The following is a 12,123-nucleotide window of genomic DNA, read 5'->3' on the forward strand; positions in this document are numbered from 1 at the left end:
TTCTGGTAGGTCTGGGTCCCTGTTTGCCACAGTCCCCACTCCTCCCTATTGTCTTCCCCGTACTGAAGCTTCCCCGTAGCATCAGTTACCATTTACCCTTGACCTTGAACTTTTGATTTTTCTGTCATCACATAGGGAGAAAGTGGAATGACTTTTCCAAACCATGTGTTTAGACTAAAGTAGGAAAACCTAAACTAGCCAAAGATGCTCTGGAGTTGCATGAAAAAAAGAAAAAAAAAAAATCAAAGAGAGTATGTCCAACCTGTGAACACCATGTGCTTGTGCCCCCCCCCTCCCCCGGTCATGTGTCCTTGTGACCTGCTGGTCCTCTTTTGGTGTTCAGGTGAGGGGATGTTCGGATGCCCCGTCTCAAAGTGCAGTTCCGTGTTCCTTTATTCCTCAGATCTTTATGGTGAGTCCCGTGTGTGCCAGGCTCTGTGCTGGGCGGGGGACCAGGGAGAGGCCCGCAAGGCCAAGGGGGTTTCTGGCCTGAAGGACTGGCACTGCGGAGGGGGAGATGAGCGCACTGGTCACGATCGAGCAGAACTAAATGGTGCCCAGTGCCGTGAAGGGGACAGCAGAGGGACGATGACGGACATGCAGGGAGGGTTGAAAGGAACCATCTGACAAAGCTCCAGCAGTACGTGCATGGCCCAAGGGGCAAACATGAGGCACAGGCTGTGGGGGGACCTCGGTAGCCAAGGGCGAGAGTGGGCGGGGCGAGACCAGGGCATCGGGCCATGGGGAGGGATCTGGATTCGATCCTAGGGTGGTGGCCGTGAGCAGGGGTGCACTGGCCATCGGCAGGGGAAAGCCATGATCAGGTTCCTGGCCTCACGGCTGCAGTTCTTGAATGTGTTGCAGGGGCTGGAGCGGGAGCAGGGGGACCACAGACGTGGCCGTCGGAGGGGATGTGGCCTGAGCTGACCATGTTCCCTGAATCACAACCTTTAGGATGTGAGGAGCCAAGGCAGGTGCTTGACGGGGGCAGCCTCTCTCAGAAGGAAGTTCCTGTCTTTCTGCCCCGTGTTAGGAGCCACACCTGGGTCTGAACGACCTCTTCTCATAGGACGTCCCTGCTTTGTGGGAGGGTCAGGCTGGCTGACTGTCAGGACCGACTGAGAAGCTTTAAAACAGAGGTTCCGAAAGATCGGAAGGACATCAGTGCCCGGCAGCCAGGCCAGTTAACAGCAATGCATCCGCACAGTGGACAGTTGACGGCTGCAGGGGGAGTCAGCTCTGGGTGGCCCTTCATGGTGGCCTGCGGCGCCCAGCTCCGGGGCAGAAAGGCAAGGGGCACAGAGATGTGTGCGGTGTATACAGCAACTTACACGGCAGAAAACCCCACACCTATTTCATGCACCTATAAATAGAAGATAAAAGGGAAGCTGTCTCCAGGGGTGGGGTGGGGCATAGCCGAGGTCAAGAGCCCTGATGTAAGGCATGGTACCCAAACTTTGCTGAAGGTTGGAGTCATCTGGGGATTTTCAAAAAAAATCTTTTTGGGGGGCGCCTGAGTGGCTCAGAGGTTGGGCCTCTGCCTTCAGCTCAGGTCATGATCTCAGGGTCCTGGGATCAAGCCCCGCATCAGGCTTTCTGCTCAGCGGGGAGCCTGCTTCTCCCTCTCTCTCTCTGTCTGCCTCTCTGCCTACTGTGATCTCTCTCTCTCTGTCAAATAAATAAATAAAATCTTAAAAAAAAAATCTTTTTGGGGCCTGCTCTGTGTACCACCCCCAACACCCCCCTCAGCCCTGGGTAGTCTGATTTCACTGGTGTGGGTGCCACGTGGAAACTGACCCTCTGAAAGCTCTCTATTCTGATGGGCGTGCTGGGAAGTCAGTGTGGTTGCTGATCGTGGGGGCCCCCTGTGAACAAGGCACAGGGCTGGGCTGGTGAACTCTCCCATGGGGATTCTGATGGCCAGCCTGGCCGTCTCATACAGCAGTTAGCGGGGTTGGATGAGCAAATCTGCAGGAAACACGTGGCGTGGGTCCTGGCCCGTGGTTAGCAGGCTGGGAACATCCACAGCCGTGGTTCATTCCCTCATTCTGCAGGTGTGTCTCGAGCACACCCCTTGCTGGGTGCTGGGAGGGAGAACGCGTGAGAGACACTTCTGTCCTTAGGGACAGAGCAGGTGTGGGGGTTGATGCACAGTAATTATTCGGGACAGTGTCGGGCAGTGGGGATTCCGGCCCTTTTAGGCCCTTCGTTGGTGCTGAAGATACGAGTTTTCACTCACCACGGCCTCATGGAGACCTAGAACCCGGCGCTCACCCTGCCCTGCGCGCACGAGGCCGGCTGCAGGTTCCAGCTCTCGGTTTGCAAAACCCAGTTGCTGAGCCTGCGTCCCCGTGAGCCACCAGTTCGCGTAAGTGGCCTTGGGTTCTGAACTCATTCCTTGCTGCAAGTGTGATGGAAATGTGGCGTGGGGGTTCTTTTATTTTTTATTTTCTTTTAAAGATTTTTTATGTATGTATTTGACAGAGGGACACTGCGAGAGAGGGGACACAAGCAGGGGGAGTAAGACGGGGGAAGCAGGCTCTCCACTGAGCAGAGAGATGGATACGTGGCTCAATCCCAGGACCCCGGGATCATGACCTGATCCAGAGGGAGACACTCAATGACTGAGCCACCCAGGTGCTGCCCTGGGGGTTCTTTTAAAGTAAACTGGGGTTGGTTTTGCTCTTAAGATAAGTTTTGTTTTAGGGGCACCTGGGTGGCTCAGTTAGTTAAGCCTCTGCCTTCAGCTCAGATCATGATCCCAGCATCCTGGGATCAAGTCCTGCATGGCGCTCCCAGCTCAGTAGAGAGCCTGCTTCTCCCTTTGCCTCCTGCTTCTAGAGCTTGTGTGCACGCTTGCTCTCTCTCTTTCACACACAAATATATGAATAAATATAATCTTTAAAAAAAAAAGTAAAAAATAAGTTTTGTTTCAGAAAATAAGTATACACAAAATAAGTATGTCACAAAATTCCAAGGTCCCAGTGGCCAAGGAGTGGTGAGGAAGCTTCCTCCCACCCAGGTCCCCAGCCTCTTGCTGCCCAAGCGGAGGTCACCACTGTTCCTGATCGTGTGCCCTTCTCGCAGGCATGACAGGTCCTTCCCCATCCCCACCTGTAGCCTTCCGTTGGTGGATCCTGCTTCCTCCACTCAGTTTGTCTTGGAGATGTTCCCGATGAGCACACACAGGGCTGCCCGATTATTTTTAGCTGCTCAGCAGAATTACATCGTCTGGACTGCGGGTCCGACAGCCATTTCTCTGCTGATGGGCATTTAGGTTACGTGGCTTCTTTACTCCCACAAAGCCTGTTGCAGGAGGAGCTCTGCACACACACTGTTGCATTTGTGCAAGTATATCTGCCAGATAAATACCTAGCAGGGGATTTCCTGGGCCCAAGGGTACCTGTGTTTTAAATTTTGGTTGCTGTTGCCAAGTAAACCCTTTTCGAAACCAGGGTGAAGGCAAGCAGAGTGGAGTGGCTGAAACCTCAAAGTCAAGGGTCCCTTGAGGCCTGGATGGGCACTCTTGTTTGCTCCGTTTGGGGGCCGGAGAGGAAGGAGTTCCTATGTCCCCTCTTTGGGAAGTGGGTTTCTCTGAGCATGTCAGGTCCTTCCTGGGTTCGGCTCCCAGGGGCTTTCGAACATCCCTCGGGCCTTTCCGTCCTGCGCACAGAGAGGAGGCTGCTGTTTCTGCCTTCTGTCAGGCTGGTGGAAAAGTGGACACTGATGTTACAAAGACTTTACTTCGCTGTCCTCTGAAGGCACCACCACAGCTGCTGCGGGAGAAGAGGTGACAGTCCTGCTGGCGTGCCCAGGGTGAGGGCAGGCCCCACGGTCCTCGGGTGGCTTCCGTTCCACCCAGGTCATGTCCTTGGGAACCCCTGGCCCCGCCTGGATGGAGGAAGCCCCGGGGCAAGGGCAGGCAGCGGGTGTGGCATCAGAAAAAGCTGAAAAACCCACCCTGGAATTCAAAGTGGCTATAGGTGGGTGTCCTCTGGCTGGTACCATGATTCGATTTGAAAAGGGCTAAGTGGTTGCCAAATTCTATAAAGGGGGAGTTTTCTCATAAAAAATCCGATGTCTGGCTTCTCTGAAAGTGTTACCCTGTTTCCTGGCCTGGCTGGATGCACCTTGTGGTTGCCTAGGAGGATTCTCGAACATGCGTGCGTGCGTGTGTGTGTGTTTGTGTGTAAATGGCGTTATTGCGATGTAATACATACACTACACAATGAAAGTGTACAATTTAATGGCTTTTTGTTTATTCACAGAGTTGTGCAACGATCTACCTGAATCTATTTTAGAACATTATCGTTACCCCAGGGATTAACCCTGTACCCCTCGCTCCTGCTCCCCGGTCCTCCTCAGTCTGCTTTCTGTCTCTATAGATTTGCCTCTTCTGGACAATTCATATATGCTTACGTTTTATTGATTTTTTTTTTTTAAGATTTATTTATTTATTTGAGAGAGAGAGACAGCGCATGCGCACACTAGCCGGGGGAGGGGCAGAGGGAGAGAGAGAGAAGCAGCCTCCCCGCTGAGCACAAAGCCGCATGCCATGCAGGGCTCAATCCTACAACCCTGAGAGCATGACCTGAGCTGAAACCAAGAGTCAGATGCTCAGCCAACTGAGCCACACAGGTGCCCTATATATTCTTGTGTTTTAAAGACACGGGTCCATGATCGAGCCCCGCATCGGGCTCTCTGCTCAGCGGGGGGACTGCTTCCCACCCTCCACCCCCCGCTTGCCTCTCTGCCTACTTGTGACTTCTCTCTCTGTCAAATAAATAAATAAATAAAATCTTAAAAAAAAAAAAAAAAGACACGGGCCCGTGGTTCAAAGGCCACATTCAGCCAGCAGACAGGTTGGTTTGGCTGTCATACTGTGTTTTAAGTTGGGGGGTTTTGAATTCTCAAACCTGGAAAGTTTGCCTACATTCCTGGGTCACTGTCTGCCTCGAACAAAACAAGTTTGGCGCCTCACCCCCTGGTTCACTCTGCTGGGGTCAAGGAGCAGCTGCCCTCTTTAGAGGGGGACGGGCTCTCCTGTGAGCCCCAGTCCCCACCCCTCCCTGTTGTCTCTCTGCCTGGAAACTGAGTATTAGCGGCCATTCACTACCCTGCATGTGCTGCTGTGTTTCCTAGAGAAAAGTAGAAGGTCTCTTCAAAAAGTGAAAAACTGAAAATAAGCAGTGTGCAGAAAGCATACTCCCTTGTATTCCTTTCCTAGCTGGCTTTCGTGTCCGTGGCGTTCGAATGCAGAGACTCTGGTAGGTCCCAGTCACACCTGTCTTTTGTATGGGTTTGGCAACTTGCCGAGAGTGACCCAAAGAAATTACTTCATTGATCCTTCTCAGCTTCCATCTCACGACGGACTCTGAGGATTGTTTTCCCACAACTTTCAAATGGGAAACCAAGGCACACAGATGTCAGAGTGTAGTTAAGCCCACACAGCCCAACACACAGGGGTGGGACTGGAAAGCGGTCTGGGCCGCTGTCCTCAGGCTGTAGCCCGGTTTCTCCCTCCTGCCCTTGCTCATTTTCTTTCCTTCCCCACTCCCTCCTCCTCTCCTTCCCTGCAACAGGTGTTCTCTGGGCACTGTATTGGTTTCCAGTCGCCTGGTACCAAACTACCCCAAGTCTTCGTGGCTGAAAACAACCACCATATTATGGCACATGGTTTTGCAGGTCTGTGGGGCTCCCCTGAGCAGTTCTGCCCCCAGAGTGCGGGCTGGGCTTAGTCGGGGGCTGCCTTCTGCTGGGCCCTGCAACACGGCCTCACTCAAGCCAGGCGGTGGGGGCCGGCTGGGCATCTCAGTCCTCCACGCAGCCACTCTTGTCCTGTGGGGTCTTTGGCAGCATCGCCAGGACTAGTCAACATGGCTGTTGTCTTCCAGGAGGGTGAGTCAGATGCTGTAAGGTCTCTTGATGATGTCACCAAATATTCTTGCACCCGTTTTATTGGTCAGAGCAAGTCATGGGCCAGGCTGGATTCAGGGGGAGGGAAGAGTGGATTCCCCCCCTTCCTGGGCAGGGTGGCAGAGTCAGCTTGCACAAAGGTATACAGATGGGAGGGAGTCAGAGGGACATCTCCGGAAGCCTGAGCCCCAGCTAGGTGTCTGATGTTGCTCTAGGCCCTGGGAATGCAGAGGTGAGTGAGAGGCACTAAGAACCCTGCCCTGTAGGGGCTTTCTTTCTAATGGAGGAAGATGACACAAAACAGGCAAAATACACAAGATGTTAGACAGTGATGGAGGCTGAAGAGAGAGATAAATTGGTGTAGGACAGGGAGTGGTAGGGACTGTAAGGCCAGGGAAGGAGGACAGTTGAGCAAAGGCTGAAAGAAATGTGCAGTGAGCTCTGTTGATAATGGGAACAGCGGGTGCAAAGGCCCTGGGGTGAGGATGTGGTTGGTGTAGTTGGAGGGGAGTGAGCTGTGGGCACAGAGGTTGGAGAATAGATAGAGGGTCCAGATGGTATAGGGCTGGCAAGGCGTCTATTTGGTGATTGCTGAGGGAGGTCTTGGACAGGGGAGGACTTTCTTTTTTTCTAATTAAGATATAATTCATGGAACAAAACATTTACCATTTTAAAGTATACAATTCCGTGGTTATGAGTATATTCACTGTTTGTGCAAACATCACCATGACCTTGTTCCAGTGCATTTCCATCCCCTGAGAAAGGAAGACCATGGCCATTAGCAGTCCGTCCCTCGTTCTCCCGCTGCCTATTAACCTCCAACCGGCGATCTGCTTTCTGTCTCTGTGCCTTTGCCTCTTCTGAACCTTGCCCCTCAAAGGAATCATGTGATGCTTGGCCTTTTGTGTCTGGCGACTTTCACTCAGCCTCATGTGGAGCGTTACCCATGATCCAACAAGTAGCAGGTCGACATTCCTCTTGATTGCCACGTAATATTTCTTTTCTTCTTTTTCTTAAGATTTTATTTATTTATTTGACAGAGAGAGCGAGCACAAGCAGAGGGAGAGGGAGAAGCAGGCTCCCCGCTGAGCAGGGAGCCCAATGCAGGGCTCGATTCCAGGACCCTGGGATCGTGACCCGAGCTGAAGGCAGATGCTTTGCCAAATGAGCTACCAAGGTGCCCGCCACATAGTATTTCCATAGTGTGGACATGGCATATTTTGTTTGTTTGTTCATCACTTGGTGAACCTGAGTTAGTTCCACTTTTCGACTCTCATGGATAACGCACACCTTTCCTGTAAGAACAGTGTTTTTTGGGGTGCCTGGGTGGCTCAGTGGGTTAAGCCTCTGCCTTCAGCTTAGGTCATGATCTCAGGGTCCTGGGATTGAGCCCTGCATTGGGCTCTCTGCTTAGCGGGGAGTCTGCTTCCTTCTCTCTCTGCCTACTTGTGATCTCTCTCTGTCAACAAACAAACAAACAAACAAACAAAAACAGCGTGTTTCCCACTCCCTGGGCTCTGTGGCTAGGTCATAGGGTTACTCTGTGTTTCACCTTCTGAAGTGACGGACTGGTTTCCGCATCAGCAGCACTGGGTCCCAGCCCTCCCCGCCACCCCGCCAGCAGTGCACGGGGATTCCAGTGGCTCCCGATGCTCGGTGGCGTTTGTCATTGTCTAGTTTTGCAGCCGTAGCCTCTGCGGTGGCCAGAGATGGTGGGGTGGGAGATCTCCAGCTGACAAGGGCTGTGGTTGTGACGGGGTCTTTCAGAGGAATAGACGGTTGCAGGGACCAGCGAGCGAGGACTGTGCCCGGTGCCCCGGGGGGTGGCGAGGGGGGCGGACGGAAGCCGTGGGCTTCGGGCTACGTTCCGAAGGCGGCACAGAGAGGATTTGCGAACCTCCAGGTGGGGCGGCCTGCGGGCAAGTGCACGGAGGCTGCCCCCATCGCCTGAGCAATGGACAACGGAGTTTCCACTTGTTGAGCTGCAGAAGCCCACGGTGGAGGGCCTGCTTGTGGGGTTTTGGGTGCCTGTCACTTGTGGGCAGGGACCAGTCGCATTTCAGTTTCCTGGCATCCCTGGCTGGGAAGCTTGGACTGGCACTGTGGGAGATTGATGTAAGAAGGTAGGTGCCGTGATTCACGTGTGTTAGAAGTGCCCCTGCTGTCTCCACTGGCCGAGCCCCAAATGTCACGCAGGTCGAGCCATTTGCTTTCTTCCCCTCAGAGTGCGACCGTTTATGCCCGGGGAGTTACACTGGAGGACGAGGGCATTCATTTCGCTGATAGGCTGGTGGACAAGGCATGTGGACTGCAGCCGGCAGACTCTCATTTCTGAGGCCACTTAGGGGATTATCTCGAGAGAAAATTGTCCTATGAGTGATTTGTGGGCATGGCGGGTTGGCTAATCCTGAGCTCCTTCCTGTTGGGTGGGAATGTCTCCGGCCCGTTCCTCCTCAGCTGGCCAGTCAGCAAATGCCTTCTGGGCTCTCTTCTGCTTTGGGGCCCTGCCCCAGGAGGTGGGGGGAGTGGTGAGGGACAGAGACCGTAGCTGACAGGCAGCCATAAAGGGGACACTTTTCCCAGTCTCCAAAGAGCCTCTGGTAGTGACAGACCTCAGCTCTGCACTCGGGAGTGCTCAGGGTCAAATGTGGCTTCAGACATTATTAGCTGTGTGACCTTGAGTGAGTGACTTAAGCTCTCCTGTGTTTCCCAGTCCATAAACAGGGGGAAGGTATAGCCCCTGCTGTACAGAGTTCTTGTGAGAATCAAGTAAAAGAATCCACATAGAGCACTTAGCCGTTGTTTTTATTATCTAGTGAGAGAGAGACGTAAAGCGGGCAGCTAATAGCACCTACCGTGTGCTTTATGTGAGGTTAACCTCCTAACAACCCTGCCCGACGGGTGTGGCAGTTGCTGTCACAGGGGATCCCACCGAGAGGCAGAAGTCAAACCCTTGAATTCAGGTCCCACGGTTGGCCCGGGACGGACTGACCTCCTCTCGGAACACAGCGGGGTAGGGTGAGACGCGCTGCCTCTGAGCAAAAATCTTCGGGCCCCGCCGGGGAAGGAGGCGGCCCCTCCAGCTGGGGCAGGGGCACCCACATCCCTCTGCTGGTGTTGCCTTCCTCAGTGGGTCTGGGGTCTGGGGCGTCTGCACCTGCTCTCCGGAGGGAGCCTCCCCCGCCCGTCTGCGCCCTTCTCCCGTCTCATCCCTCCCTCTGCAAGCAGGAGGAAGCGCCCAGCCTTCCTGTCTCCCATGTCTGTGGCCTCTTGCCTCCTTAGCACGATAAGGGCTTCTTTTCCTATGATCTTACCTTTTGGGGCATGGAGAGAACTTCCTTTTGCCTCTCAGTTCTCCCTCCGCTGTGGTCCCCTACCCTGTCGAGCCTCCCCCGTGCAGGCACAGAAATAGTCCCAGCTGTGAGACGAAGGTGCCAGAGTTTAAAATTGCAACTTGGTACTATTTTTACTCCAGCCGGAAAGATGTTGTGTGTTTTTTTTGTTGTTTTTTTTTTTTGCACAGCCGTTTATTTTGTTGTGGTAGCGACAGCTCCTGCCACAAGCAGCGGGCCCTGGTGGGGCGTCAGCCTCTCTGCCAGGATGAGTGGGCGATGAGGGGAGCCTTCAGGTGTCAGGGTGCTGGGACCAGGCCTGCCCAGAAGTGTCTGGGGTCGCCTTCCTGGAGCAGAAGGGTCTGGCCCGGTGAGCCGAACAGGTGGCTTACGTTCTCAGCGCACTTTCTTCCCAAAGGCCTCGTCATTACAGAAACAAAACAAAACCAAAAAACTGGTATTTTAGAAGTCGTGAACACGGTACATACTTGAGGAGGGATAAAAAAGGTTCAGGCTGATTTTTGCACAACTGATTTGAACGGGGTATAGACCGGAAGACCCTTCCACAGTCATGTTCAAATTGGCCCATGCTTGGCAGGACATGAACCTATGCTACCATTTAAAAATTGGGACATATGGGGCACCTGAGTGGCTCAGTCATTAAGCATCTACCTTCGGCTTAGGTCATGATATCAGGGTCCCGGGATCCAGCCCCGCGTCAGGCTCTCTGCTCAGCAGGGAGCCTGCTTCCCTTCTTCTCTCTCTGCCTGCTTCTCTGCCTACTTGTGATCTCTGCCTGTCAAATAAATAAATAAAATCTTTAAAAAAAATGGGACATTTTCCATAACATTAAGATTCCTGGCTTCTCTTGAAAAACACAGCCCCAAGTCCGTGTTTACTGATGGCTGCTGGCTGTTCTAGATTTGGGCAAGCACTTTTCAGATCACTGCAAAATCCCGGAGGCCTGCTTTACTCTTTGATGTTACTCATGATGTAATTCCCCATCCCCGGTACCTCAAGGTTTGAACCCTTCGGATAACATAAAGCACTCGAGGCTCCCTTGTCAGACCCTGTTCCCCAATTCTACTCCCCAGGGCCAAGGACAAGCCATTAACAGGTTGCCAAATAAAGTAGGGGATGCCCAGTTCAATTTGAATTTCGGATTGAATGATCGTTTAGTGCAAGTTCATCTCCTAATTATTAGCAGTTTGGTCTGTATGATTCCAGGCCTTTCTGGTAAACCACGCATGTCCTTCGTGCGTTGTTACGAGGATGGGTTTCTATTTCCATCTCTTCTGCATCTTTTGTGAGCGTTCCGTGGTGTTTGTTAGGGGGTGTTTCTCACGATGTGTAAGAGCTCTGAGGCTGTGGACTCAAGCCCAATGGGAATCCTGGGCTCCCCACCTGCTACCTATGTGACCTCTAGCAGACTTCCCTCACCCCTGAGGCTCAGTTTCCTCATCCGAACAATGGGGTGATGCAGGTAGCTCTGTCCTGCTTCCTGCTAGTTTTCACTCATCTCCTCCCTGTGACATCTGCAAGGAGTGGATGGCCGGTGGTGGCTTTAACCAGGCCTCTGTCCACGGGCATCAAGATCGCCGCCAGCTTATCACGATTTTAAATGAGGCTAGGAGAGATTTTGAAAAGGAAAAGGAGGTCTGAAGGGAACTGGGCAGATAATCCTAAGATTTAGTTTGCTTTAAAAAAAAAAAAATTGAAGGGCGTTTGTCTCCGTGGAAACCACTTGCTAATCTCCAGGATATTGTCTCTCTTCAGGCGAAGGAGGTGGAGGAGACCATCGAAGGGATGCTCCTCAGGCTGGAAGAGTTCTGCAGTCTGACTGACATGGTGAGTGCCTGCCTGAGAGGCGTGGATTTAGGCCCAGGCCAGACTCCAGGCCCTTCCTGGGGTTTTCTGGGGAAGCCATTTTGGTGGTGATTTAGCAACCAGAAGGAATGGGGCAGCAGCCAGCGGTGAGAGGAAAGCCACACACACACTCTCTCACACTCTCTCGCTCTCTCTCAACACCAAGGCTTCCTGAGGCGGCCATCTTGATAACGCCCATCCCCCCCCCCCCCAATGGCTCTTATTCCACCGAGGAGCCTGGAGTGGGCCACCAGGTGGCACTCTCGGGCACCGATGCGGGGAGCCGTTCAGCGGGGATGCTAAGACTATATTTAACTTTCCTAGGCTCTGCGCCGGTCCGCCAGGCAAACATGGAGACAGCCAGGAAATGGCTTCAGGCCTGCAGGGCCTAGAGGAGCCTCCAGCCCAGGCTGTAGCCTGAGGCAGGGGTGGGCATCAGGTTCCTTCCCGAATCCCTTGGCTGGTGAAGAAGGTGGAAGATGGTGCCTTAGGCCCAGAAGACAAGGTCTCCACTCCAAATTCTGTAAAAATCTCTAGATCCTTGGGTCCCCAGGATGGTAGCCAGCCAGGTGTGACCCTGAGGAGCAATGATAGAATTTTCTAGAAACTTTCAGCACCCTGGGTTGAAGGCTTCTGCCCAAAGGCCCAAAGGGCAGAGTTCCATATTGTGGTGAGGCCCTGCCTGTCCCCGGAGCGGAGGAAGCCCGGCTGGGCCCAGTGGGGTAGATTTGTGCCCCTGTGAAGCAGGTGTCTGGGGAAGTGTTTGTGAGAGCCCAAGGGTGTAACAGTAACAGCAGCCTCGGACGTACTTGGTGCCGGGCACGATGCGAAGCGTTTTTCCATGTCACCCCATTTCTCCTTGAAGCATCGTGAGACGAGGGGCGCCGTGTCGTCCCCATTCATTCAGCAGACCTACCTCATGCCGCCCTCTGGGGACACAGCAGTGAACAAGACAGAAACATCCCCAAGAGGACCTGTATGTGCTTCTCTCTTGAGAACCAATTTTCTA

At 53.3% G+C, this 12,123-nt stretch overlaps 1 protein-coding gene across 2 annotated transcripts in view; it reads left to right on the forward strand.

The window, feature by feature from the left end:
- BCAS4 (breast carcinoma amplified sequence 4) overlaps positions 1-12,123 on the forward strand; it is a 55,761-nt gene that overhangs the window by 4,452 nt on the left and 39,186 nt on the right. The window contains exon 2 of one of the 2 annotated variants that reach the window (XM_082744921.1): positions 11,025-11,096. The exons of the other annotated variant lie outside the window; for it this stretch is intronic. Within the exon in view, the coding sequence (XP_082601047.1) occupies positions 11,025-11,096 (72 nt within the window). The remainder of the gene's footprint in view (positions 1-11,024; positions 11,097-12,123) is intronic. 2 annotated transcript variants of the gene reach the window in all.

Source organism: Mustela nivalis (genome assembly GCF_964662115.1).
Source record: "Mustela nivalis genome assembly, chromosome: 8".
In the NCBI taxonomy this organism is placed as follows: domain Eukaryota; kingdom Metazoa; phylum Chordata; class Mammalia; order Carnivora; family Mustelidae; genus Mustela; species Mustela nivalis.